The sequence below is a fragment of the Salmo trutta genome, unplaced genomic scaffold (genome assembly GCF_901001165.1).
Source record: "Salmo trutta unplaced genomic scaffold, fSalTru1.1, whole genome shotgun sequence".
NCBI classification, from domain to species: Eukaryota; Metazoa; Chordata; class Actinopteri; order Salmoniformes; family Salmonidae; genus Salmo; species Salmo trutta.
Genome location: NW_021823456.1, coordinates 795,975 through 821,474, shown reverse-complemented (window position 1 = coordinate 821,474; position 25,500 = coordinate 795,975). Strand labels below are relative to the sequence as shown.

General features: G+C 46.6%; 1 protein-coding gene across 5 annotated transcripts in view; it reads left to right on the top strand.

The window, feature by feature from the left end:
* The window catches only part of arhgef39 (Rho guanine nucleotide exchange factor (GEF) 39), a gene marked incomplete in the record, with an annotated part of 179,260 nt that overhangs the window by 23,901 nt on the left and 129,859 nt on the right, over positions 1 to 25,500 (top strand). For all 5 annotated transcript variants that reach the window (XR_003877491.1, XR_003877494.1, XR_003877493.1 and 2 more), the window contains 1 exon segment: positions 9,394 to 9,512. Coding sequence is in view for 1 of the 5 variants with exons in the window: in XM_029749033.1 (XP_029604893.1) it covers positions 9,394 to 9,512 (119 nt within the window).

The following is a 25,500-nucleotide window of genomic DNA, read 5'->3' as shown; positions in this document are numbered from 1 at the left end:
TCTTAAGTGTTACAGCCTCCATCCCTCTGTCTCTGTCTCTCCATCATTAAGGCTCTGAAGTGGTACAACCTCCCTCCCTCTCTCTCTCTATCATTAAGGCTGTCTTAAGTGGTACAGCCTCCATCTCTGTCTCTCCATCATTACGGATGTCCTAAGTGTTACAGCCTCCCTCCATCCCTCCATCATTTGGCACTAAAAAGGTGCGATGGGGATAGTATCTGTGCTAATTATCCCTGTAGCTCATAAAGCACCTGTACCTCTATCAGCAGCATGGATGAAGTACCTCACTGAGGACTGATAATATGGAGGAAATGAAATGATCTGGCATTATGCCTGTTAGATTACACACTCCCACTGGAAACACCTTGCTTCACTGTCTACTGACATGCCTCAATGTTCTGTTGGTCTGAGGACAGAAACACGTCTGGTTAATGACGTCGGTCTGAGGACAGAAACACGTCTGGTTAATGACGTCGGTCTGAGGACAGAAACACGTCTGGTTAATGACGTCGGTCTGAGGACAGAAACACGTCTGGTTAATGACGTCGGTCTGAGGACAGAAACACGTCTGGTTAATGACGTCGGTCTGAGGACAGAAACACGTCTGGTTAATGACGTCGGTCTGAGAACAGAAACACGTCTGGTTAATGACGTCGGTCTGAGGACAGAAACACGTCTGGTTAATGACGTCGGTCTGAGGACAGAAACACGTCTGGTTAATGACGTCGGTCTGAGGACAGAAACACGTCTGGTTAATGACGTCGGTCTGAGGACAGAAACACGTCTGGTTAATGACGTCGGGTCTGAGGACGGAAACACATTTGTTGTGCCTTTTTATTTAGCCTTGTTCGTTTGGCCAGACCAAAAGTAGTGCACTGAATAGGGTGCAGCCAGATTTGCTTCACTTAAGGAAGTGTAGATCCGTGGAAAAATCTGTGTCCTTGAGCAAGGCACTGAACCCTAATTTGCTGTAGGGGTGCTGTACTACTGTGTCTGACCCTGTAAAACAACACATTACACTGCACCAATCATACTACAATGGCTGACCCTGTAAAACAACACATTTCACTTCACCAATCATACTACAATGGCTGACCCTGTAAAACAACACATTTCATTGCACCCATCTGGTGTCAGGTTAGGCAACTACACGTGCCACGCTGATCCTCAACACAGGGGCTCCTCAGGGATGCATGCTTAGTCCCCTCCTGTACTGCCTGTTCACCTACGACTGCGTGGCCAAGCACGACTCCAACACCATCGTTAAGTTTGCTGACGTCACAACAGTGGTAGGCCTGATCACCGACAACGATGATACAGCCTATTGGGAGGAGGTCAGAGACCTGACCGTGTGGTGCAAGGACAACAACGTCTCCCTCAAGGGGATCAAGACAAAGGAGATTGTGGACTACAGGAAAAGGAGGACTGAGCACGCCCCCATTCTCATCGACGGGGTTGTAGTGGAGCAGGTCGAGAGTTTCAAGTTCCTTGGTGTCCACATCACAAACAAACTATCGAGGTTCAAACACACCAAGACAATCGTGAAGAGGGCACGACAAAACCTTTTCCCCCTCAGGAGACTGAAAAGATTTGGCATGGGTCCTCAGATCCTCAAAAGGTTCTACAGCTGCACCATCGAGAGCATCCTGACCGATTGCATCACGGCCTGCTATGGCAACTGCTCGGCCTCTGACCGCAAGGCACTACAGAGGGTAGTGCGTATGGCTGAGTACATCACTGGGGCCAAACTTCCTGCCATCCAGGACCTGTATACTAGGCAATGTCAGAAAAAGGCACAAAAAATTGTCAGTCTCCAGTCACCCTGTTCTCTCTGCTACCGCACGGCAAGCGGTACCGGAGCGCCAAGTCTAGGACCAAAAGGCTCCTTAACAGCTTCTACCCCCGAAGCCATAAGACTGCTGAACAATTATTCAAATGGCCACCGGACTATTTACATTGATCCCCCCCATTTGTTTTGTACACTGCTGCTACTCGCTGTTTATTATCTATGCATAGTCACGTCTCCCCTACCTACATGTACAAATTACCTCAACTAACCTCTACCCCCTGTATATAGCCTCATTATTGTTATTTTATTGTTACTTTAAAAAAAAAACATTTTTTACTTTTTGTTTATTTGATAAATATTTTCTTGACCTGTTGGTTAAGGGCTTGTAAGCAAGCATTTCACGGTGTTAGGTCAAGCCTAAATACGTTCAGGAGTAGAAATGTGCTTAACATATCGCAAAGTTAGTTGCATGGACTCATTCCTTGTTCAATAATAGAGGTTAACATGGTTGCTGAATGACTATCCCATCTCTGTACCCCACACATTATCTGTAAAGTCCCTCAATTCAGGAGTGAATTTTAAGCCCAGATTCAACCACAAATACCAAGGTTAATGCCTCGCAAGGAAGGGCACTGATTGGTAGATAAAAAAAAAATATATATATTTTATATATACGTTTTTGTTATTTTGTTTAAGTGTTCTCATCAAATAAAGTAAGAATGAGCACTCTACACGCTGTGCCTTGGTCCCCTTTCATCAACTGCTGTGACAGAACTACCCACCACCAACGGACCAAGCAGCGTGCATTCTCGAGGAGGAAGAGCAGGACCCAGCAGTATGGTTCAGAGGAGTGGACCTGGGAGGAGATCTTAGATGGGGCAGGACCCTGGACAAGCCCTGGGGAGTATCGCTGTCCACAGTGGGAGATTGAGGCAGTGAAGGTGGAACGACGATACTGGGAGGAACGGCTAGGCAGGCAAGAAGAGGCCGAGAGGCAGCGGCCAAACAATTTTTTTGGGGGGGCACACAGGTAGATTGGCGAAGGCGAGGTTAAGACCTGAGCTAACTCCCCGTGCTTACCGTGGGGAGCGAGTGACGGTAGAAGCACCGTGTTGTGCGCACGGTGTCGCCCATGCGCACTCACAGCCCCGTGCGCTCGGTGCAAGCTCCTCACCGTTGCGTGCTAGAGTTGGCCGGCAGCCAGGGAGAAGTGCACCGGTTCAACGTATATCTGGTCTCCGGTGCGTCTCCTCGGCCCAGGTTATCCTGCGCCTGCTCTGCGCACGGTAACCCCAGTTCGCCAGCTCAACCCAGTGCAGCCTATTCCAGCTCCCCGCCCTCGCTGGGCTATGGTTAAGATCGAGCCAGGACGGGTTGTGCCAGCCCTAAGCGCCAGACCTCCAGTGCGCCTCCAAGGCCCAGTGCGTCCTGTGCCTGCTCCGCGCACTCTCCCTCTAGTACGCCTCCATAGCCCAGTACGGCCGGTGCCTGCTTTGAGCACGCGGTCCTCAGTGCGTCTCCCCAGTCTGGTGAGACCGGTTCCAGCTCCCCGTAGGAAGCCTCCAGTGATGATCAATGGTCAGAAGCCTCCAGTGATAATCCATGGCACGAAGCCTCCAGTGATAATCCATGGCCCGAAGCCTCCAGTGATAATCCATGGCCCGAAGCCTCCAGTGATGATCCATGGCCCAGAGCCTCCAGTGATGATCCATGGCCCGGAGCCTCCAGTGATGATCCTCGGCACGGAGCCTGCGGCGAAGGTCCTCGGCACGGAGCCTGCGGCGAAGGTCCTCGGCACGGAGACTCTGGTAATGATCCACAGGTCAGGGTTCCAGAAGCAGAGGGATCTGCGGGCAGGACGGGGGCTACGCCCGGAGCCGGAGCCACCACCGTAGCTGGAGGATTGGCGAAGGGTCTGGGTGTAGCGCAGGAGCCGTCACGGATGGTGGCCACCCTCCCTTCCCTCCCTTTTTGTTTAGGGTTGTTTTTGTGGGGTTTTGGTTTGTGTGCAGTCGGGGTCTGCACCTTCGGGGGGGGGGGTACTGTCACGTCCTGACCAGTGAAAGAGATTATTTGCCGTAGTAGAGTGGTCAGGGCTTGGCAGGGGGGGGTTTGTTTTGTAGGTATTTTTGAGTTTTCTGTTTCTATGTGGGATTGTTCTAGTTATCATTTTCTATGTGTTGGTTTTCATGTTCGGCCGGGTATGGTTTCCAATCAGGCAGGTGTCTTTCGTTGTCTCTGATTGGAAGCCATACTTAGGCAGCCTGTTTTTCCTTTGGAGTTGTGGGTAGTTGTTTTCCGTTTTGTCTGAGTACCTTACGGAACTGCTGGCTGTCGTTTTGTTATTTTGTTTAAGTGTTCTCATCAAATAAAGTAAGAATGAGCAATCTACACGCTGCGCCTTGGTCCCCTTTCATCGACCGCTGTGACAGTTGTACAAACTCCACAATACTAACCTAAATGACAGAGGGGAAAGAAGGATGCCTGTACAGAATAAACATATTCCAAAACATGCATCCTATTTGCAATAAGGCACTTTAAAGTACCAGTCAAACGTTTGCACACCTACTCATTCAAGGGTTTTTCTTTTATGTTTTACTATTGTCTACATTGTAGATTAATAGTGAAGATATCAAAATTATGAACTAACACATGTGGAGTCATGTGATAACCAAAACAGTGTTAAAGCATTCAAGATATATTTGAGATTCTTCAAAGTAGCCACCCTTTGCCTTGATGACAGCTTTGCACACACTTGGCATTCTGTCAACCAGCTTCATGAGGAATTGAGTTCCCACATATGCTGAGCACCTGTTGGCTGCTTTTCCTTCACTCTGCGGTCCAACTCATCCCAAACCATCTCAATTGGGTTGAGGTTGGGTGATTTTGGAGGCCAGGTCAAATAGCCTTTACACAGCCAGGAGATTGTGTTGGGCATTGTCCTGTTGAAAAATAAATTATAGTCCCACTAAGCGCAAACCAGATAGGATGGTGTATCACTGCAGAATGCTGTGGTAACCATGCTGGTTAAGTGTGCTTTGAATTCTAAATAAATCACAGACAGTATCACCAGCAAAGCACCATTACACTTCCTCCTCCATGCTTCACAGTGGGAACCACAAATGCGTAGATCATCTGTTCACCTTCTCTGCATCCCACAAAGACACGGCGGTTGGAACCCAAAATCTCAAATTTTGACTCATCAGACCAAAGGACAAATTTCCACCAGTCTAATGTCCATTGCTCGTGTTTCTTGGCTCAAGCAGGTATCTTCTTCTTCTTATTGGTGTCCTTTAGTAGTGGTTTCTTTGCAGCAATTCAACCATGAAGTCCTGATTCAGCAGCATACCACCCTGCATCCCACTGCTGGCTTGCTTCTGAAGCTAAGCAGGGTTGGTCCTGGTCAGTCCCTGGATGGGAGACCAGACGCTGCTGGAAGTGGTGTTGGAGGGCCAGTAGGAGGCACTCTTTCCTCTGGTCTAAAAAATATCCCAATGCCCCAGGGCAGTGATTGGGGACACTGCCTTGTGTAGGGTGCCGTCTTTCGGATGGGACGTTAAACGGGTGTCCTGACTCTCTGAGGTCATCAAAGATCCCATTGCACTTATTGTAAAAGGAGGGTTGTTAATGCTGGTGTCCTGGCTAAATTCCCAATTTGGACCTCATACCATCATGGCCACCTAATCATCCCCAGCTTACAATTGGCTCATTCATCCCCCTCTCCCCTGAAACTATTCCCCAGGTCGTTGCTGTAAATGAGAATGTGTTCTCAGTCAACTTACCTGGTAAAATAAAGGTAAAAAAAAAAAAATTACGCGGTCTTCTCTGAACAGTTGATGTTGAGATGCGTCTGTTACTTGAACTCTGAAGAACTTTGAGCTGCAATTTGAGGTGCAGTTAACTCTAATGAACTTATCCTCTGCAGCAGAGGTAACTCTGGGTCTTCCTTTCCTGTGACGGTCCTCATGAGAGCCAGTTTCATCATAGCGCTTGATGGTTTTTGTGACCTCACCTGAAGAAACTTTCAAAGTTCTTGAAATGTTCCATATTGATGGACTGTAATGATGGGCTGTCGTTTCTCTTTGCTTATTTGAGCTGTTGTTGCCATAATATGGACTTGGTCTTTTACCAAATAGGGCTATCTTCTGTATACCACCCCTACCTTGTCACAACACAACTGATTGGCTCAAACGCATTAAGAAGGAAAGCTATTCCACAAATTAGCTTTTAAGAAGACACCTGTTAATTGAAAGGCATTCCTGGTGACTACCTCATGAAGCTGGTTGAGAGAATGCCAAGCGAGTGCAAAGCTGTCAAGGGAAAGGGTGACTACTTTGAAGAATCTCAAATATAAAATATATTTCTATTTATTTATTTAAAAAAAAAATGTGGTTACTACATGATTCCATATGTGTTATTTCATTGTTTTTATGTCTTCCCTATTATTCTACAATGTAGAAAATAGAAACAATTAAGAAAAATCCTTGAGTGAGTAGGTGTGTCCAAACTTTTGACTGGTACTGTAAGTAATACTGAAAAAAAAATAGCTGCATCATGTTATGGGCATGCTTATCATCTGAAGGGAGTTTCTTAGGATAAAAAGAAATGGAATACAGCTATAAGCACAGGAAATATCCTAGAGGAAAACCTGGTTCAGTCTGCTTTCCAACAGACACTGGGAGACATTCATCTTTCATCAGGACAATAACCATAAAACATGAGGCCAAATCTACACTGGAGTTGTTTACCAAGACGACATTGAATGTTCCTGAGTGGCCTAGTTACAGTTTGAATTGAAATCGGCTTGGAAATCTCCAGCAAGACTTGAAAATGGCTGTCGAGCAATGATCAACAACCAACTTGACAGAGCTTGAATCATTTTTTTTTAAAGAATAATGGACAAATATTGTACAATCCATGTGTACAAAGCTCTTAGAGATTTGCCCAAAAAGACTCACAGCTGTAATCGCTGCCTAATGTGTTTTATACAAAGTGTTGACTCTGGTGTGAATACTTATGTAAATTATATTTCTGTATTTCATTTTCAATACATTTGCAACAATTTCTAAAAACATGTTATTCATTTTTGTCATTATCTGGTATTGTGTGTAGGTGGGTGTGTGAATCTATTTTCAATTCAGACTATAACACAACACAATGTGGAATAAGTCAAGGGGTATGAATACTTTCAGAAGGCACTGTTTTTATCACCTCAGCCTGTTAACACGCTAACGAGTCTCTAACACGCTAATAACACACAGCCCCATGTTTCAGCAATTACAGGCGTGTTAGCTATGTAGACCCGGTGGAGGAATCAATTCCAACTCCCCTGCTCTGTTCCTAATCAATGAGATCAGTCAATGGTCTATCTGCAGACAGAATCATCCTTCCTCTTAACCAAAGACATTCATATCACTGCAGCTGTCGGCTCCGTGCAGGGTTAACCACAGGTAACCAACCACAGGTAACCAACCACAGGTGACTAGGAGAGGATGCTAGGTAGGTAGAGATGTCGTGGCTCTTCAGTAAGCAGTATTTTAGTTTTGAGGTCTTCCCTCACAGAGATGTTAGCTCCATAGTGTTGAAATGTTAGTTTCTGATTTCCCTCTTGTTCATCAGTGATTCCTCTCACGTTGAGCTCATCATCGCAGTGTAAACGCACCAAATTCCCTTTTCTCCGTTTGGTTTTTCCTGGTTTCCCTTTTTCCAGGTTTTTGGCTCTCAGAATCATTTTTAATTTTTTTTATAGAAAACACAAATGGATATTTTTAAGTCCACAACAATGTTTAAACCACATCAGGAGACCGTTTTTTACGTCTTGGAAATATTGAAGAAATTTCCATTGTTGGGGGGATGTAGTTACCCTTTAATTCCAGTGTGCACCAGGAAGAGACTGTTGATTGGTTAAGAGGTGTTATTGTGGTCAGTGTGCACCAGGAAGAGACTGTTGATTTGGTTAAGAGGTGTTATTGTGGTCAGTGTGCACCAGGAAGAGACTTGATTGGTTAAGAGGTGTTGTTGTGGTCAGTGTGCACCAGGAAGAGACTGTTGATTGATTGAGGTGTTGCTGTGGTCAGTGCTATCTGGGATCCTTGGGATGTCCCTACCCTAAACCGTAGCCTTAATCCTTTATTTTATTTAACCTTTATTTAACTAGGCAAGTCAGTTAAGAACAAACCCGGACGACGCTGGGTCAATTTTGCTCCCCACTATGGTACTCCCAATAACGGCCAGTTGTGATACAGCCCGGAATCGAACCAGGGTCTGTAGTGAATCCTCTAGCACTGAGTTGCAGTGCCTTAGACCGCTACGCCACTCGGGAACCCTTTCCCTAACCATAACCCTTACCATAATGCTTACCGTAACCGTTTTTAAATTTCAACGCGGTAAGGAGGTCCCAAGGATCCCAGATAGCACGGACTGTGTTGCTGTGATGCTCTTGTGATTGCAGAGTTTGCGAAAAAAATGGCCACTGGATGAATGCAAATAATCATGATCCCATTCTGCCAGCTAGGCTACTTTTTGTAGTTAACATTTTAATTGAGCCTTTCCTGCTCTACCAGAATACTGGTGTCATTAACATTATCGCTAACGGCTGTTACACACACAGGCAGGGGAATTCCTGTGGCGTTTCAGAAAGCTGCATGAAAACACCAATCCCTGATGCATTATGGTCATGTCTTATGGTTCACCGGAATGAAAGTTCAATAGATTTTTTTTAAATATTATTGAGTTGCGTTTTAATGTCTGGATTCTGTCCGCGTTTTCCGTAAACGCTGATTTTCTTGGGCCCTACAGCAGCCATGCTAGTTTTGATGGCTGACAAGATTAGTCTCTCTTTCTGTTGTCATATTGTTGACACTCATGTTGACATGATTTACCCGTGCATATTTAATGAGAGCGTGCTCAAACACACACACACACACACAGACGCTCACAAACACGCTCACAAACACACACATATTGTCACTCTCACACACAGACTTCCCCTTCCACCCTGACTGCCAACCCAGAGAGATAATGACTGACATAAAGGTGATTGGTGTTGGGGGGAGTACACAGACAGACAGCGACAGGGGCCACACAGACAGCAACAGGGGCCACACAGACAGACAGCGACAGGGGCCACACAGGCAGACAGGGGCCACACAGGCAGACAGGGGCCACACAGACAGCGACAGGGGCCACACAGACAGACAGCGACAGGGGCCACACAGACAGACAGCGACAGGGGCCACACAGGCAGACAGGGGCCACACAGGCAGACAGGGGCCACACAGGCAGACGGGCCACACAGACAGACAGCGACAGGGGCCACACAGAGAGATGGCGATATGTGTGATGAGACAGGCTGCTGTTAAAACAGTCTCAGGACAGGATTCTATCGGTTGTGGACAGTTGTTCTGGTTGCTACTTTCACAAGTGTTTTTGATGTTCACAGCAGCTCACCCTCGTTGGAGGGAGTTGAAATGCCCTTGATTTAGAAACTGACTGTCCTGTGGCATGTTCTGTTCTGAGAGGTCATCTCTGTCAAACTCTTCGCTCTCCTCTGTTAGTGGAGGACTCAGGGTGAATATTAAATGGTGTCTGTTCTCTGTCCTCAGCTCCAGGTAAAGAAGAACAAGGCCTTTAGAAGGTTTAAGAAGCTCCAGGAGTCCAGACCAGAGTTCCACAACTGTAAACTAGAGGACCTGCTCCCACTGCCCATACGGCGCATCCAGCAGTATGTTACTGTTTCCATACACACACCTTATACACCCCATCTAACAGTATGTTACTGTTTCAATACACCTTATACACCCCATCTAACAGTATGTTACTGTTTCAATACACCTTATACACCCCATCTAACAGTATGTTACTGTTTCAATACACCTTATACACCCCATCTAACAGTATGTTACTGTTTCACTACACCTTATACACCCCATCTAACAGTATGTTACTGTTTCAATACACCTTATACACCCCATCTAACAGTATGTTACTGTTTCACTACACCTTATACACCCCATCTAACAGTATGTTACTGTTTCCATACACCTTATACACCCCATCTAACAGTATGTTACTCTGTTTCCATACACCTTATACACCCCATCTAACAGTATGTTACTCTGTTTCACTACACCTTATACACCCCATCTAACAGTATGTTACTCTGTTTCACTACACCTTATACACCCCATCTAACAGTATGTTACTCTGTTTCCATACACCTTATACACCCCATCTAACAGTATGTTACTCTGTTTCCATACACCTTATGCACCCCATCTAACAGTATGTTACTCTGTTTCCATACACCTTATACACCCCATCTAACAGTATGTTACTGTTTCACTACACCTTATACACCCCATCTAACAGTATGTTACCCTGTTTCCATACACCTTATACACCCCATCTAACAGTATGTTACTCTGTTTCCATACACCTTATACACCCCATCTAACAGTATGTTACTCTGTTTCCATACACCTCATACACCCCATCTAACAGTATGTTACTCTGTTTCCATACACCTCATACACCCCATCTAACAGTACATTGTTCTGAGACACATCAACTGCTGTAAAACACCATTCAATAGTACATTGTTCTTTTTTTAAATGTATATTTCACCTTTATTTAACCAGGTAGGCCAGTTGAGAACAAGTTGTCATTTTCAACACAGAGTTACACATGGGATAAACAAACATACTGTCAATAACACAATAGAAAAATCTATATACAGTGTGTGCAAATGGAGTAAGGAGGTAAGGCAATAAATAGGCCATAGTAGCGAAGTAATTACAATTTAGCAAATTAACACTGGAGTGATAGATGTGCAGATGAGGATGTGCAAGTAGAAATACTGGTGTGCAAAAGGGCATAAAAAGTTAATAAAAACAATATGGGGATGAGGTAGTTGGATGGGCTATTTACAGATGGGCTATGTACAGCTGCAGTGGTCGGTAAGCTGCTCAGATAGCTGGTGCTTAAAGTTATTGAGGGAAATATAAGTCTCCAACTTCAGTGTTTTTTGCAATTCTTTCCAGTTATTGGCAGCAGAGAACTGGAAGGAAAGGAGGCCAAAGGAGGTGTTGGCTTTGGGGGATGACCAGTGAGATATACCTGCTGGAGCGCGTGCTACGGGTGGGTGTTGTTATGGTGACCAGTGAGATGAGATAAGGCGGAGCTTTACCTAGCATAGACTTATAGATGACCTGGAGCCAGTGGGTCTGGCGACGAATATGTAGCGAGGGCCAGCCGACGAGAGCATACAGGTCGCAGTGGTGGGTAGTGTATGGGGCTTTGGTGACAAAACGGATGGCGCTGTGATAGACTGCATCCAGTTTGCTGAGTAGAGTGTTGGAGGCTATTTTGTAAATTACATCGCCGAAGTTGAGGATCGGTAGGATGGTCAGTTTTACGAGGGTATGTTTGGCAGCATGAGTGAAGGATGCTTTGTTGCGAAATAGGAAGCCAATTCTAGATTTAACTTTGGATTGGAGATGTTTGATATGAGTCTGGAAGGAGAGTTTACAGTCTAACCAGACACCTAGGTATTTGTAGTTGTCCACATATTTTAAGTCAGAGCCGTCCAGAGTAGTGATGCTAGTCGGGTGGGCAGGTGCAGGCAGCGATCGGGTGAATAGCATGCATTTAGTTTTACTTGCGTTTAAGAGCAGTTGGAGGCCCCAGAAGGAGTGTTGTATGGCATTGAAGCTCGTTTGGAGGTTTGTTAACACAGTGTCCAAACAAGGGCCACATGTATACAGATGTGTTCTAAACCACCAACTACTGTAAAACACAGTACATAGTTCTAAACCACCAACTACTGTAAAACACCATTCAACAGTACATTGTTCTAAACCACCAACTACTGTAAAACACCATTCAACAGTACATAGTTCTAAACCACCAACTACTGTAAAACACCATTCAACAGTACATTGTTCTAAACCACCAACTACTGTAAAACACCATTCAACAGTACATAGTTCTTAACCACCTACTACTGTAAAACACCATTCAACAGTACATAGTTCTAAACCACCAACTACTGTAAAACACCATTCAACAGTACATTGTTCTAAACCACCAACTACTGTAAAACACCATTCAACAGTACATAGTTCTTAACCACCTACTACTGTAAAACACCATTCAACAGTACATAGTTCTAAACCACCAACTACTGTAAAACACCATTCAACAGTACATTGTTCTAAACCACCAACTACTGTAAAACACCATTCAACAGTACATAGTTCTTAACCACCTACTACTGTAAAACACCATTCAACAGTACAGTCGTGGCCAAAAGTTTTGAATGACACAAATATACATTTTCACAGTCTGCTGCCTCAGTTTTTATGATGGCAATTTGCATATACTCCAGAATGTTATGAAGAGTGATCAGATGAATTGCAAAGTCCCTCTTTGCCATGCAAATGAACTGAATCCCCAAAAAACATTTCCACTGCATTTCAGCCCTGCCACAAAAGGACCAGCTGACATCATGTCAGTGATTCTCTTGTTAACACAGGTGTGAGTGTTGACGAGGACAAGGCTGGAGATCACTCTGTCATGCTGATTGAGTTCGAATAACAGATTGGAAGCTTCAAAAGGAGGGTGGTGCTTGGAATCATTGTTCTTCCTCTGTCAACCATGGTTGCCTGCAAGGAAACACATGTCGTCATCATTGCTTTGCAAAAAAAAAGGCTTCACAGGCAGGGATATTGCTGCCAGTAAGATTGCACCTAAATCAACCATTTATCGGATCATCAAGAACTTCAAGGAGAGCGGTTCAATTGTTGTGAAGAAGGCTTCAGGGCGCCCAAGAAAGTCCAGCAAGCGCCAGGAACGTCTCCTAAAGCTGATTCGGCTGCGGGATCGGGGCACCACCAGTACAGAGCTTGCTCAGGAATGGCAGCAGGCAGGTGTGAGTGCATCTGCACGCACAGTGAGGCAAATACTTTTGGAGGATGCCTGGTGTCAAGAAGGGCAGCAAAGAAGCCACTTCTCTCCAGGAAAAACATCAGGGATAGACTGATATTCTGCAAAAGGTGCAGGGATTGGACTGCTGAGGACTGGGGTAAAGTTATTTTCTCTGATGAATCCCCTTTCCGATTGTTTGGGGCATCCGGAAAAAAGCTTGTCCAGAGAAGACAAGGTGAGCGCTACCATCAGTCCTGTGTCATGCCAACAGTAAAGCATCCTGAGACCATTCATGTGTGGGGTTGCTTTTCAGCCAAGGGAGTGAGCTCACTCACAATTTTGCCTAAGAACACAGCCATGAATAAAGAATGGTACCAACACATCCTCCGAGAGCAACTTCTCCCAACCATCCAGGAACAGTTTGGTGACAAACAATGCAATTTCCAGCATGATGGAGCACCTTGCCATAAGGCAAAAGTGATAACTAAGTGGCTCGGGTAACAAAACATTGATATTTTGGGTCCATGGCCAGGAAACTCCCCAGACCATAATCCCATAGAGAACTTGTGGTCAATCCTCAAGGTGCGGGTGGACAAACAAAACCCCACAAATTCTGACAAACTCCAAGCATTGATTATGCAAGAATGGGCAGCCATCAGTCAGGATGTGGCCCAGAAGTTAATTGACAGCATGCCAGGGCGGATTGCAGAGGTCTTGAAAAAGAAGGGTCAACACTGCAAATATTGACTCTGCATCAACTTTATGTAATTGTCAATAAAAGCCTTTGAAACTTATGAAATGCTTGTAATTATACTTCAGTATTCCATAGTAACATCTGACAAAAATATCTAAAGACACAGAAGCAGCAAACTTTGTGGAAATTAATATTTGTGTTATTCTCAAAACTTTTGGCCACGACTGTACATTGTTCTGAGCAACACCAACTACTGTAAAACATCCTCTACCCCACACCTACTACATCAAACAATACCCGCTTTCATTTATCCAACCATTTTCCCACTCCACTTTTGTACCAGTTGATACACAGGTAAAGCTCCTGGTTGTCATGTGATGTGGGTTCCACTGACCCAGTAGTTTGTGGACTTTTGATTGGCAGACAAGTTCTACTTTCCTACTCTGAACCATGTGACTTCCTGGAGGTGTTGTGAGAACGTTCAGAGTAGGTAACAGAACAGTGTGTGAGAGGTAGTGTTGCGTACTGTGAATACCACCACAGACGACCCCTATAGCGTCACGTTTTTCATGCCTGACTTCTCTTTCCTTTTCCTGTTGTGTTGTTTTCCCGGCTAGTCACCCGCTGCATAACCAAAAGGGAAGCGCTGCGATGACAGATGTGGTTATTATTTTGATGTAGCGACTGTTGTAAAACTTTTACACACAGACACACACACACACACACACACACACACACACACACACACACTCAGATTGTCACAGATCTGTCACAATCCCCTGTGCTAACCAGCCGTTAGTGTTGGCTGTAATTTCATGCGGTCCTGATCCCTGTCGTTAATTAGTGTAACACTGGGAGGGGGGGGGGGGGCCATAATCAACATGCTGATTTATGAACACAGATAGGATGAAATACGCTGCTATGGGTTTATCAAGCGGCTTGTCTGTTTTCTTAATTAGGCTTTCTTGTCTCGTGTAGTATCGAGATGATTCTACAGCGACCTCTTAATGTGTTGTGTCCATCCGTCACGCACAAAGACAGTATGTCTGTCTTGCTGTACCATTTACACCTACCAACATCTGTAGTTCCGTAGAGTCTGACTTCAGTTAGTGTCCAACTTCTGGCTAGTTTCATGTCCCACTATTCTTTCGTGCTTCTTGTGCATGCTGAGATCGATGGGAGAAAGAACCCCCAAAAAATGCAGCAGACATTCTGAGGCTGCAGGACTGACACATTTACCCTGGGACATGACAATAGATTCACCTTTGCTCTCCTCCGTGAAACTCTGGAGACTCCAGGGACCTCTCATAATAGTACGATGATGTTAAGGGACTCGACACACATCCACACGTTCACGCGTGAACACACACAGCTCTCCCTGCTTTCTGCTGCCCGGTAATAGCAGGAAATGGCTGTCACTTATGGCTGTTCAACGATGATTGATGGTGAGTATGGCTGAAGTGCTGGATACTTAAGGAGATACGTGAGTGAGGGGGGGAATAAAATCATTGCCTTTTATTAAGTGGCATTTACTGTCTGGATCTGGTCTGTATCCCAAATGGTACCCTATTCCCTATATAGTGCAGCCTAGGGCCTCATTGGGCTCTGGTCAAATGTAGTGCACTATGTAGGGAATAGGGGGCCATTTGGGACTCGGACGTGGAGCTTGGGTGGCTGTAGCGGACCTTCTCTTTCCTCTTTCCTTCCTCTCTCCCTGGAGATGACAGCGATGACTTCTGGAGTTGATTGGGACTCTGTGTGATGGTGAATAGCTCCTCTGCGCTCTCGGTCTGTGTTACGCATGTTATTGTGTCCATAATGGGGATGTAGCATGTCAAAGTGAAGGCGGGTGCAGCTGGAGGCTTTGAAATCCACAATGGCTCTGAGTCGGGGTGCTGTTTTGTGCCTAAGGGAATGGTAACCTGGTGGCGACAAGTATTAGAGCAGTACGAACAGTACATGAAGAATTGAAAAGGTTAAGGCTACGGCTCTTGTACCTCAAAGGGAGGGAAACTAAGCCCTAGCCTTTAGATTGGGCAACCAATGACCACGCTTGCTTTAGTCCCCCTTTATGTGAAGAATGGATTTGAAAGTGATTGGTTATATCATGCATTGTGATAGGACGTGATGTTATATCATGCGTTGTGATTGGTTATATCGTGCGTTGTGATAGGACGTGATGTTATATCATGCGTTGTGATTGGTTATATCGTGCGTTGTGATAGGACGTGATGTTATATCATGCGTTGTGATAGGACGTGATGGTATATCATGCGTTGTGATAGGACGTGATGTTATAGCATGCGTTGTGATTGGTTATATCGTGCGTTGTGATAGGACGTGATGTTATAGCATGCGTTGTGATTGGTTATATCGTGCGTTGTGATAGGACGTGATTGGTTATATCATGCGTTGTGATAGGACGTGATGTTAAAGTATGCGTTGCGATAGGACGTGATGCTTTCATCTTCAACAAGTTCCTGTTGCCACCAGTGACAGTGTCAAAGAGTCGTTGTTTGGATTAATACTTTGTTGTGCTTTTGAAAGAATCTTCATTGACATATTAAAAGGAAAGGAAAGTGGGAGTCCAAGCTGAAGAGACTCGTACACAGCCTCCTCTTCCTAGTATCCTGATGGCTAGCTGAAGAGACTCGTACACAGCCTCCTCTTCCTAGTATCCTGATGGCTAGCTGAAGAGACTCGTACACAGCCTCCTCTTCCTAGTATCCTGATGGCTAGCTGAAGAGACTGGTACACAGCCTCCTCTTCCTAGTATCCTGATGGCTAGCTGAAGAGACTCGTACACAGCCTCCTCTTCCTAGTATCCTGATGGCTAGCTGAAGAGACTGGTACACAGCCTCCTCTTCCTAGTATCCTGATGGCTAGCTGAAGAGACTCGTACACAGCCTCCTCTTCCTAGTATCCTGATGGCTAGCTGAAGAGACTCGTACACAGCCTCCTCTTCCTAGTATCCTGATGGCTAGCTGAAGAGACTGGTACACAGCCTCCTCTTCCTAGTATCCTGATGGCTAGCTGAAGAGACTGGTACACAGCCTCCTCTTCCTAGTATCCTGATGGCTAGCTGAAGAGACTGGTACACAGCCTCCTCTTCCTAGTATCCTGATGGCTAGCTGAACAGACTGGTACACAGCCTCCTCTTCCTAGTATCCTGATGGCTAGCTGAAGAGACTGGTACACAGCCTCCTCTTCCTAGTATCCTGATGGCTAGCTGAAGAGACTGGTACACAGCCTCCTCTTCCTAGTATCCTGATGGCTAGCTGAAGAGACTGGTACACAGCCTCCTCTTCCTAGTATCCTGATGGCTAGCTGAAGAGACTGGTACACAGCCTCCTCTTCCTAGTATCCTGATGGCTAGCTGAAGAGACTGGTACACAGCCTCCTCTTCCTAGTATCCTGATGGCTAGCTGAAGAGACTGGTACACAGCCTCCTCTTCCTAGTATCCTGATGGCTAGCTGAAGAGACTGGTACACAGCCTCCTCTTCCTAGTATCCTGATGGCTAGCTGAAGAGACTGGTACACAGCCTCCTCTTCCTAGTATCCTGATGGCTAGCTGAAGAGACTGGTACACAGCCTCCTCTTCCTAGTATCCTGATGGCTAGCTGAAGAGACTGGTACACAGCCTCCTCTTCCTAGTATCCTGATGGCTAGCTGAAGAGACTGGTACACAGCCTCCTCTTCCTAGTATCCTGATGGCTAGCTGAAGAGACTGGTACACAGCCTCCTCTTCCTAGTATCCTGATGGCTAGCTGAACAGACTGGTACACAGCCTCCTCTTCCTAGTATCCTGATGGCTAGCTGAAGAGACTGGTACACAGCCTCCTCTTCCTAGTATCCTGATGGCTAGCTGAAGAGACTGGTACACAGCCTCTTCTTCCTAGTATCCTGATGGCTAGCTGAAGAGACTGGTACACAGCCTCTTCTTCCTAGTATCCTGATGGCTAGCTGAAGAGACTGGTACACAGCCTCCTCTTCCTAGTATCCTGATGGCTAGCTGAAGAGACTGGTACACAGCCTCCTCTTCCTAGTATCCTGATGGCTAGCTGAAGAGACTGGTACACAGCCTCCTCTTCCTAGTATCCTGATGGCTAGCTGAAGAGACTGGTACACAGCCTCCTCTTCCTAGTATCCTGATGGCTAGCTGAAGAGACTGGTACACAGCCTCCTCTTCCTAGTATCCTGATGGCTCGCTGAAAAGACTGGTACACAGCCTCCTCTTCCTAGTATCCTGATGGCTAGCTGAAGAGACTGGTACACAGCCTCCTCTTCCTAGTATCCTGATGGCTAGCTGAAGAGACTGGTACACAGCCTCCTCTTCCTAGTATCCTGATGGCTAGCTGAACAGACTGGTACACAGCCTCCTCTTCCTAGTATCCTGATGGCTAGCTGAACAGACTGGTACACAGCCTCCTCTTCCTAGTATCCTGATGGCTAGCTGAAGAGACTGGTACACAGCCTCCTCTTCCTAGTATCCTGATGGCTAGCTGAAGAGACTGGTACACAGCCTCTTCTTCCTAGTATCCTGATGGCTAGCTGAAGAGACTGGTACACAGCCTCTTCTTCCTAGTATCCTGATGGCTAGCTGAAGAGACTGGTACACAGCCTCCTCTTCCTAGTATCCTGATGGCTAGCTGAAGAGACTGGTACACAGCCTCCTCTTCCTAGTATCCTGATGGCTAGCTGAAGAGACTGGTACACAGCCTCCTCTTCCTAGTATCCTGATGGCTAGCTGAAGAGACTGGTACACAGCCTCCTCTTCCTAGTATCCTGATGGCTAGCTGAAGAGACTGGTACACAGCCTCCTCTTCCTAGTATCCTGATGGCTCGCTGAAAAGACTGGTACACAGCCTCCTCTTCCTAGTATCCTGATGGCTAGCTGAAGAGACTGGTACACAGCCTCCTCTTCCTAGTATCCTGATGGCTAGCTGAAGAGACTGGTACACAGCCTCCTCTTCCTAGTATCCTGATGGCTAGCTGAAGAGACTGGTACACAGCCTCCTCTTCCTAGTATCCTGATGGCTAGCTGAACAGACGGGCTACGCGGCCTCCTCTTCCTAGTATCCTGATGGCTAGCTGAAAAGACGGGCTACGCGGCCTCCTCTTCCTAGTTTCCTGATGGCTAGCTGAAGAGACTGGTACACAGCCTCCCCTTCCTAGTATCCTGATGGCTAGCTGAACAGACGGGCTACGCGGCCTCCTCTTCCTAGTATCCTGATGGCTAGCTGAAGAGACTGGTACACAGCCTCCTCTTCCTAGTATCCTGATGGCTAGCTGAAGAGACTGGTACACAGCCTCCTCTTCCTAGTATCCTGATGGCTAGCTGAAGAGACTGGTACACAGCCTCCTCTTCCTAGTATCCTGATGGCTAGCTGAAGAGACTGGTACACAGCCTCCTCTTCCTAGTATCCTGATGGCTAGCTGAAGAGACTGGTACACAGCCTCCTCTTCCTAGTATCCTGATGGCTAGCTGAAGAGACTGGTACACAGCCTCCTCTTCCTAGTATCCTGATGGCTAGCTGAAGAGACTGGTACACAGCCTCCTCTTCCTAGTATCCTGATGGCTAGCTGAAGAGACTGGTACACAGCCTCCTCTTCCTAGTATCCTGATGGCTAGCTGAAGAGACTGGTACACAGCCTCCTCTTCCTAGTATCCTGATGGCTAGCTGAAGAGACTGGTACACAGCCTCCTCTTCCTAGTATCCTGATGGCTAGCTGAAGAGACTGGTACACAGCCTCCTCTTCCTAGTATCCTGATGGCTAGCTGAAGAGACTGGTACACAGCCTCCTCTTCCTAGTATCCTGATGGCTAGCTGAAGAGACTGGTACACAGCCTCCTCTTCCTAGTATCCTGATGGCTAGCTGAAGAGACTGGTACACAGCCTCCTCTTCCTAGTATCCTGATGGCTAGCTGAAGAGACTGGTACACAGCCTCCTCTTCCTAGTATCCTGATGGCTAGCTGAAGAGACTGGTACACAGCCTCCTCTTCCTAGTATCCTGATGGCTAGCTGAACAGACTGGTACACAGCCTCCTCTTCCTAGTATCCTGATGGCTAGCTGAACAGACTGGTACACAGCCTCCTCTTCCTAGTATCCTGATGGCTAGCTGAAGAGACTGGTACACAGCCTCCTCTTCCTAGTATCCTGATGGCTAGCTGAAGAGACTGGTACACAGCCTCCTCTTCCTAGTATCCTGATGGCTAGCTGAAGAGACTGGTACACAGCCTCTTCTTCCTAGTATCCTGATGGCTAGCTGAAGAGACTGGTACACAGCCTCCTCTTCCTAGTATCCTGATGGCTAGCTGAAGAGACTGGTACACAGCCTCCTCTTCCTAGTATCCTGATGGCTAGCTGAAGAGACTGGTACACAGCCTCCTCTTCCTAGTATCCTGATGGCTAGCTGAAAAGACGGGCTAAGCGGCCTCCTCTTCCTAGTATCCTGATGGCTAGCTGAAGAGACTGGTACACAGCCTCCTCTTCCTAGTATCCTGATGGCTAGCTGAAGAGTCTGGTACACAGCCTCCTCTTCCTAGTATCCTGATGGCTAGCTGAAGAGACTGGTACACAGCCTCCTCTTCCTAGTATCCTGATGGCTAGCTGAAGAGACTGGTACACAGCCTCCTCTTCCTAGTATCCTGATGGCTAGCTGAACAGACGGGCTACGCGGCCTCCTCTTCCTAGTATCCTGATGGCTAGCTGAAAAGACGGGCTACGCGGCCTCCTCTTCCTAGTTTCCTGATGGCTAGCTGAAGAGACTGGTACACAGCCTCCTCTTCCTAGTATCCTGATGGCTAGCTGAACAGACGGGCTACGCGGCCTCCTTTTCCTAGTATCCTGATGGCTAGCTGAAGAGACTGGTACACAGCCTCCTCTTCCTAGTATCCTGATGGCTAGCTGAAAAGACGGGCTAAGCGGCCTCCTCTTCCTAGTATCCTGATGGCTAGCTGAAGAGACTGGTACACAGCCTCCTCTTCCTAGTATCCTGATGGCTAGCTGAAGAGACTGGTACACAGCCTCCTCTTCCTAGTATCCTGATGGCTAGCTGAAGAGACTGGTACACAGCCTCCTCTTCCTAGTATCCTGATGGCTAGCTGAACAGACGGGCTACGCGGCCTCCTCTTCCTAGTATCCTGATGGCTAGCTGAAAAGACGGGCTACGCGGCCTCCTCTTCCTAGTTTCCTGATGGCTAGCTGAAGAGACTGGTACACAGCCTCCTCTTCCTAGTATCCTGATGGCTAGCTGAACAGACGGGCTACGCGGCCTCCTTTTCCTAGTATCCTGATGGCTAGCTGAAGAGACTGGTACACAGCCTCCTCTTCCTAGTATCCTGATGGCTAGCTGAAGAGACTGGTACACAGCCTCCTCTTCCTAGTATCCTGATGGCTAGCTGAAGAGACTGGTACACAGCCTCCTCTTCCTAGTATCCTGATGGCTAGCTGAAGAGACTGGTACACAGCCTCCTCTTCCTAGTATCCTGATGGCTAGCTGAAAAGACGGGCTACGCGGCCTCCTCTTCCTAGTATCCTGATGGCTAGCTGAAAAGACGGGCTACGCGGCCTCCTCTTCCTAGTATCCTGATGGCTAGCTGAAGAGACTGGTACACAGCCTCCTCTTCCTAGTATCCTGATGGCTATCTGAAGAGACTGGTACACAGCCTCCTCTTCCTAGTATCCTGATGGCTAGCTGAAGAGACTGGTACACAGCCTCCTCTTCCTAGTATCCTGATGGCTAGCTGAAAAGACGGGCTACGCGGCCTCCTCTTCCTAGTATCCTGATGGCTAGCTGAAAAGACGGGCTACACTTGTATTATTTCTTATTGTTATTTCATTGAGGAAGGAACCTGCAAGTCAGCATTTATTTGGATGGCGTATTCCCATGTGTATCCCGTAGGTACGACTAATAAAACTTGAAACTTTAAGTGGATTATTTATTTCTGTTGTGTTTTAGAAAGAATCTTCATTGAACATACTGAAGTAGATTACTTTTAATTTGATTTATTTTTTACTTTTACCCCTTTTTCTCCTAAATTTTGTGGTATCCAATTGGTAGTTAGTCTTGTCTCATCGCTGCAACTTCCGTACGAACTCAGGAGGGGCAAAGGTCGAGAGCAGTGCGTCCTCCGAAACACAACCCAGCCAAGCCGCACTGCTTCTTGACACAATGCCCGCTTAACCCGGAAGCCAGCCGCACCAATGTGTCGGAGGAAACGGCGTACACCTGACGACCGTGTCAGCGTGCACTGCGCCCGGCCCGCCACAGGAGTCGCTAGAGCGCGATGGGACAAGGACATCACTGCCGGACAAACCCTCCTCTAACCCGGACGACGCTGGGCCAATTGTGCGCCGTCCCCATGGGTCTCCCGATCACTGACCACTGCGCCACTCGGGAGGCCCCTTGTTGGGCATTTGAAAGAATCTTCATTGAACATATTGAAGTACCTCCTGCTCTTCTCAATTGTGGTAGTATTGCTGTGATGAAGACACCAGTTCATTTCCATATTTAAACTAAACAAACTCTCACATATTCACATTTTTATACCAAGCCATATTTCCTTTTCTTTCATCTAATCCCTATTACACACTTACCCATTCAGAGAGGGAGATAAGTTACCCATTCAGAGAGGGAGATAAGTTACCCATTCAGAGAGGGAGATAAGTTACCCATTCAGAGAGGGAGATAAGTTACCCATTCAGAGAGGGAGATAAGTTAGCCATTCAGAGAGGGAGATAAGTTACCCATTCAGAGAGGGAGATAAGTTAGCCATTCAGAGAGGGAGATAAGTTAGCCATTCAGAGAGGGAGATAAGTTACCCATTCAGAGAGGGAGATAAGTTACCCATTCAGAGAGGGAGATAAGTTACCCATTCAGAGAGGGAGATAAGTTACCCATTCAGAGAGGGAGATAAGTTACCCATTCAGAGAGGGAGATAAGTTACCCATTCAGAGAGGGAGATAAGTTACCCATTCAGAGAGGGAGATAAGTTAGCCTCTTTACAATCACTTCATATTCCCTTTTAATTGCTGAAAGTTTAGAGAGAAGAGTGTATCTCGACACACACACACACACACACACACACACACACACACACACACACACACACACACACACACACAATGCCTCCCAGTACTATATTGAGATGTTCCGTGTTCATTTCCTTGGGTCTTTATTTCCTTTTGAAGCTATTAGTGGTAGGAATGAAGCAGCGGTCTGTGGCGTGTTCACTAACCCGTGTTATAGGCTGACAGCGCCTGTTGTCTCTTAATTAGAATTCTGAATCTTTAATGTAACGTATTTAAAGGCAAATAATTCGACTTAATTCTCTTTCTGTCTCTCTCTCTCTCTGTCGCTCTCTCTCTCCCTCTCTCCCTCTCTCTCTCTCTCTCTCTCTCTCTCTCTCGCTCTTTCTCGCTCTCTCTCTCTCCCTCTCTCTCTCTCTCTCTCTCTCTCTCTCTCTCTCGCTCTCTCTCTCTCTTGCTCTCTCTCTTCATTTCTGACGTGAGAGAGAAGTCCCTGAATGACCCAACATGTCTGCTGAGAATAGGAAAGAGAGCGATCTGCATATCATCTGCATATTACAAAAGGAATTAGCATTAGCGCCGTAGCCACAACCGCCACATTCTCACTAACTAGGCCAACACAGTGATCTCAAACCACATGCTTGCTTTCTAAATATGCTTGCATTCTTCCTCTCCCCCTTTTCATTAGAATATGTGAGCTGTTATAAATCAGGTTCAGATTATGTTATTGTTGTCTCGTCGTTATCTTGTCTTTGCTCAGCTGCTAATGAGCGTGACAGCACGGCTAAACAGGCGTGTTCCGTTTTACATTATTTGGGAATGCTGGGTAATAAACTCTCATTAGAGAGGAGAAACTCTCCCTCTTTCTTTTTTTTGTAGCGCCGTCTCTTTAATTACATCCCCCCCCTCCCTCCCTCTCTAATAAGGATGAGGGCATGCTCCCGCTGCTGATAAAGCCTGTCATGTATTTGTTATTACTAGATGAGAGAATAAAGGACTGGAATTATTATTTCTCTTTTTAAGTGTCTCCTAATTGAAGGAGGTTTTAATTGGACTCTTGTTTGGGTTTTTTTTCTTTTTAGTTTCCTAATGAGTTGAACAATGTTGCTCTTTCTCCCCTTTGCATTCACAAGGCTTACTGCTGGTGTGGTAACTTATCAAGTACTGTAGTTAGTCTCTGTAGTAGCTCTGCGATTAGTTATATTTATACAATACCGGAGTTTATAATGGAGTTTGTCGGTTTTTTTCCCCCCGTCTCTTTTCCTTTTGACTGTATTTTCTATGTTTATTAATCCATTTGTTACAGCAGTTTGTGTTTTCAAGCCCACATCCACAACAGCAGCCTTCCATCCTTAGCAGCCTTGAGTGCATTGAAAAGTGAAGCCATGCTAACCTTTCAGATTTCAACTTGAGCTGCATTTAAGAACCAGACAAACGTTCCAGAGAAAATAACTGTCAGCAGCAGAAGGTTATTACTTTTTAGGATAAATAAAATGTGTACATTTGAATCCTGCTGAATCATTCAGGGTCGAGGAATACAATGGATATTCTGTCATGTAGACAGTGTATATCAAATCAAATGTATTTATAAAGCCCTTCTTACATCAGCTGATATCTCAAAGCGCTGTACAGAAACCCCCAGCCTAAAACCCCCCAAACAGCAAGCAATGCAGGTGTAGAAGCACGGTGGCTAGGAAAAACTCTCTAGAAAGGCCAGAACCAAGGAAGAAACCTAGAGAGGAACCAGGCCCTGAGGGGTGGCCAGTCCTCTTCTGGCTGTGCCGGGTGGAGATTATAACAGTGCATGGCAATTTAAGGCCAGATTGTTCTTCAAGATGTTCAAATGTTCATAAATGACCAGCAGGGTCAAGTAATAATAATCACAGTGGTTGTCGAGGGTGCAACAGGTCAGCACCTCAGGAGTAAACGTCAGTTGGCTTTTCATAACTGTTGTCGTTCTCCTTCCTTCACAGCACCACTGCTAACAAATAACAGTTTCTACTGTCCACCAACTGTCAGTACGTTGGCACTAGCATGGCTAATGGCTGACTTCTGCAGTGGAATATGGCAGTCAGTCTGCTAGCATGGCTAATGGCTGACTTCTGCAGTGGAATATGGCAGTCAGTCTGCTAGCATGGCTAATGGCTAACTTCTGCAGTGGAATATGGCAGTCAGTCTGCTAGCATGGCTAATGGCTGACTTCTGCAGTGGAATATGGCAGTCAGTCTGCTAGCATGGCTAATGGCTAACTTCTGCAGTGGAATATGGCAGTCAGTCTGCTAGCATGGCTAATAGCTGACTTCTGGAGTGGAATATGGCAGTCAGTCTGCTAGCATGGCTAATGGCTGACTTCTGGAGTGGAATATGGCAGTCAGTCTGCTAGCATGGCTAATGGCTGACTTCTGGAGTGGAATATGGCAGTCAGTCTGCTAGCATGGCTAGCATGGCTAATGGCTAACTTCTGCAGTGGAATATGGCAGTCAGTCTGCTAGCATGGCTAATGGCTGACTTCTGCAGTGGAATATGGCAGTCAGTCTGCTAGCATGGCTAATGGCTGACTTCTGCAGTGGAATATGGCAGTCAGTCTGCTAGCATGGCTAATGGCTGACTTCTGGAGTGGAATATGGCAGTCAGTCTGCTAGCATGGCTAATGGCTGACTTCTGGAGTGGAATATGGCAGTCAGTCTGCTAGCATGTCTAATGGCTGACGGGGAGGAGAGTAGGGGGGGAGACGGGGAGGAGAGTAGGGGGAGACGGGGAGGAGAGTAGGGGGAGACGGGGAGGAGAGTAGGGGGAGACGGGGGGAGAGTAGGGGGAGACGGGGGGAGAGTAGGGGAGACGGGGGGGGGTGGGGATAGTAGAGGAGAACCGTGAGGGAGAATGGGGCGGAGAGTAAGTTATCTTGGGGGGAGAGTGGGGGGAAGAACTGGTAGGAGAGTATGGTGGGATGTAGGGATAGGGGTGAGTACGGAGGGAGGAGAGTAATGGTGGAGACGGGGGAGGGAGAGATGGGGATATAGATGGAGGAGAGTAGGGGGGTATATTGGCGGGGAGAG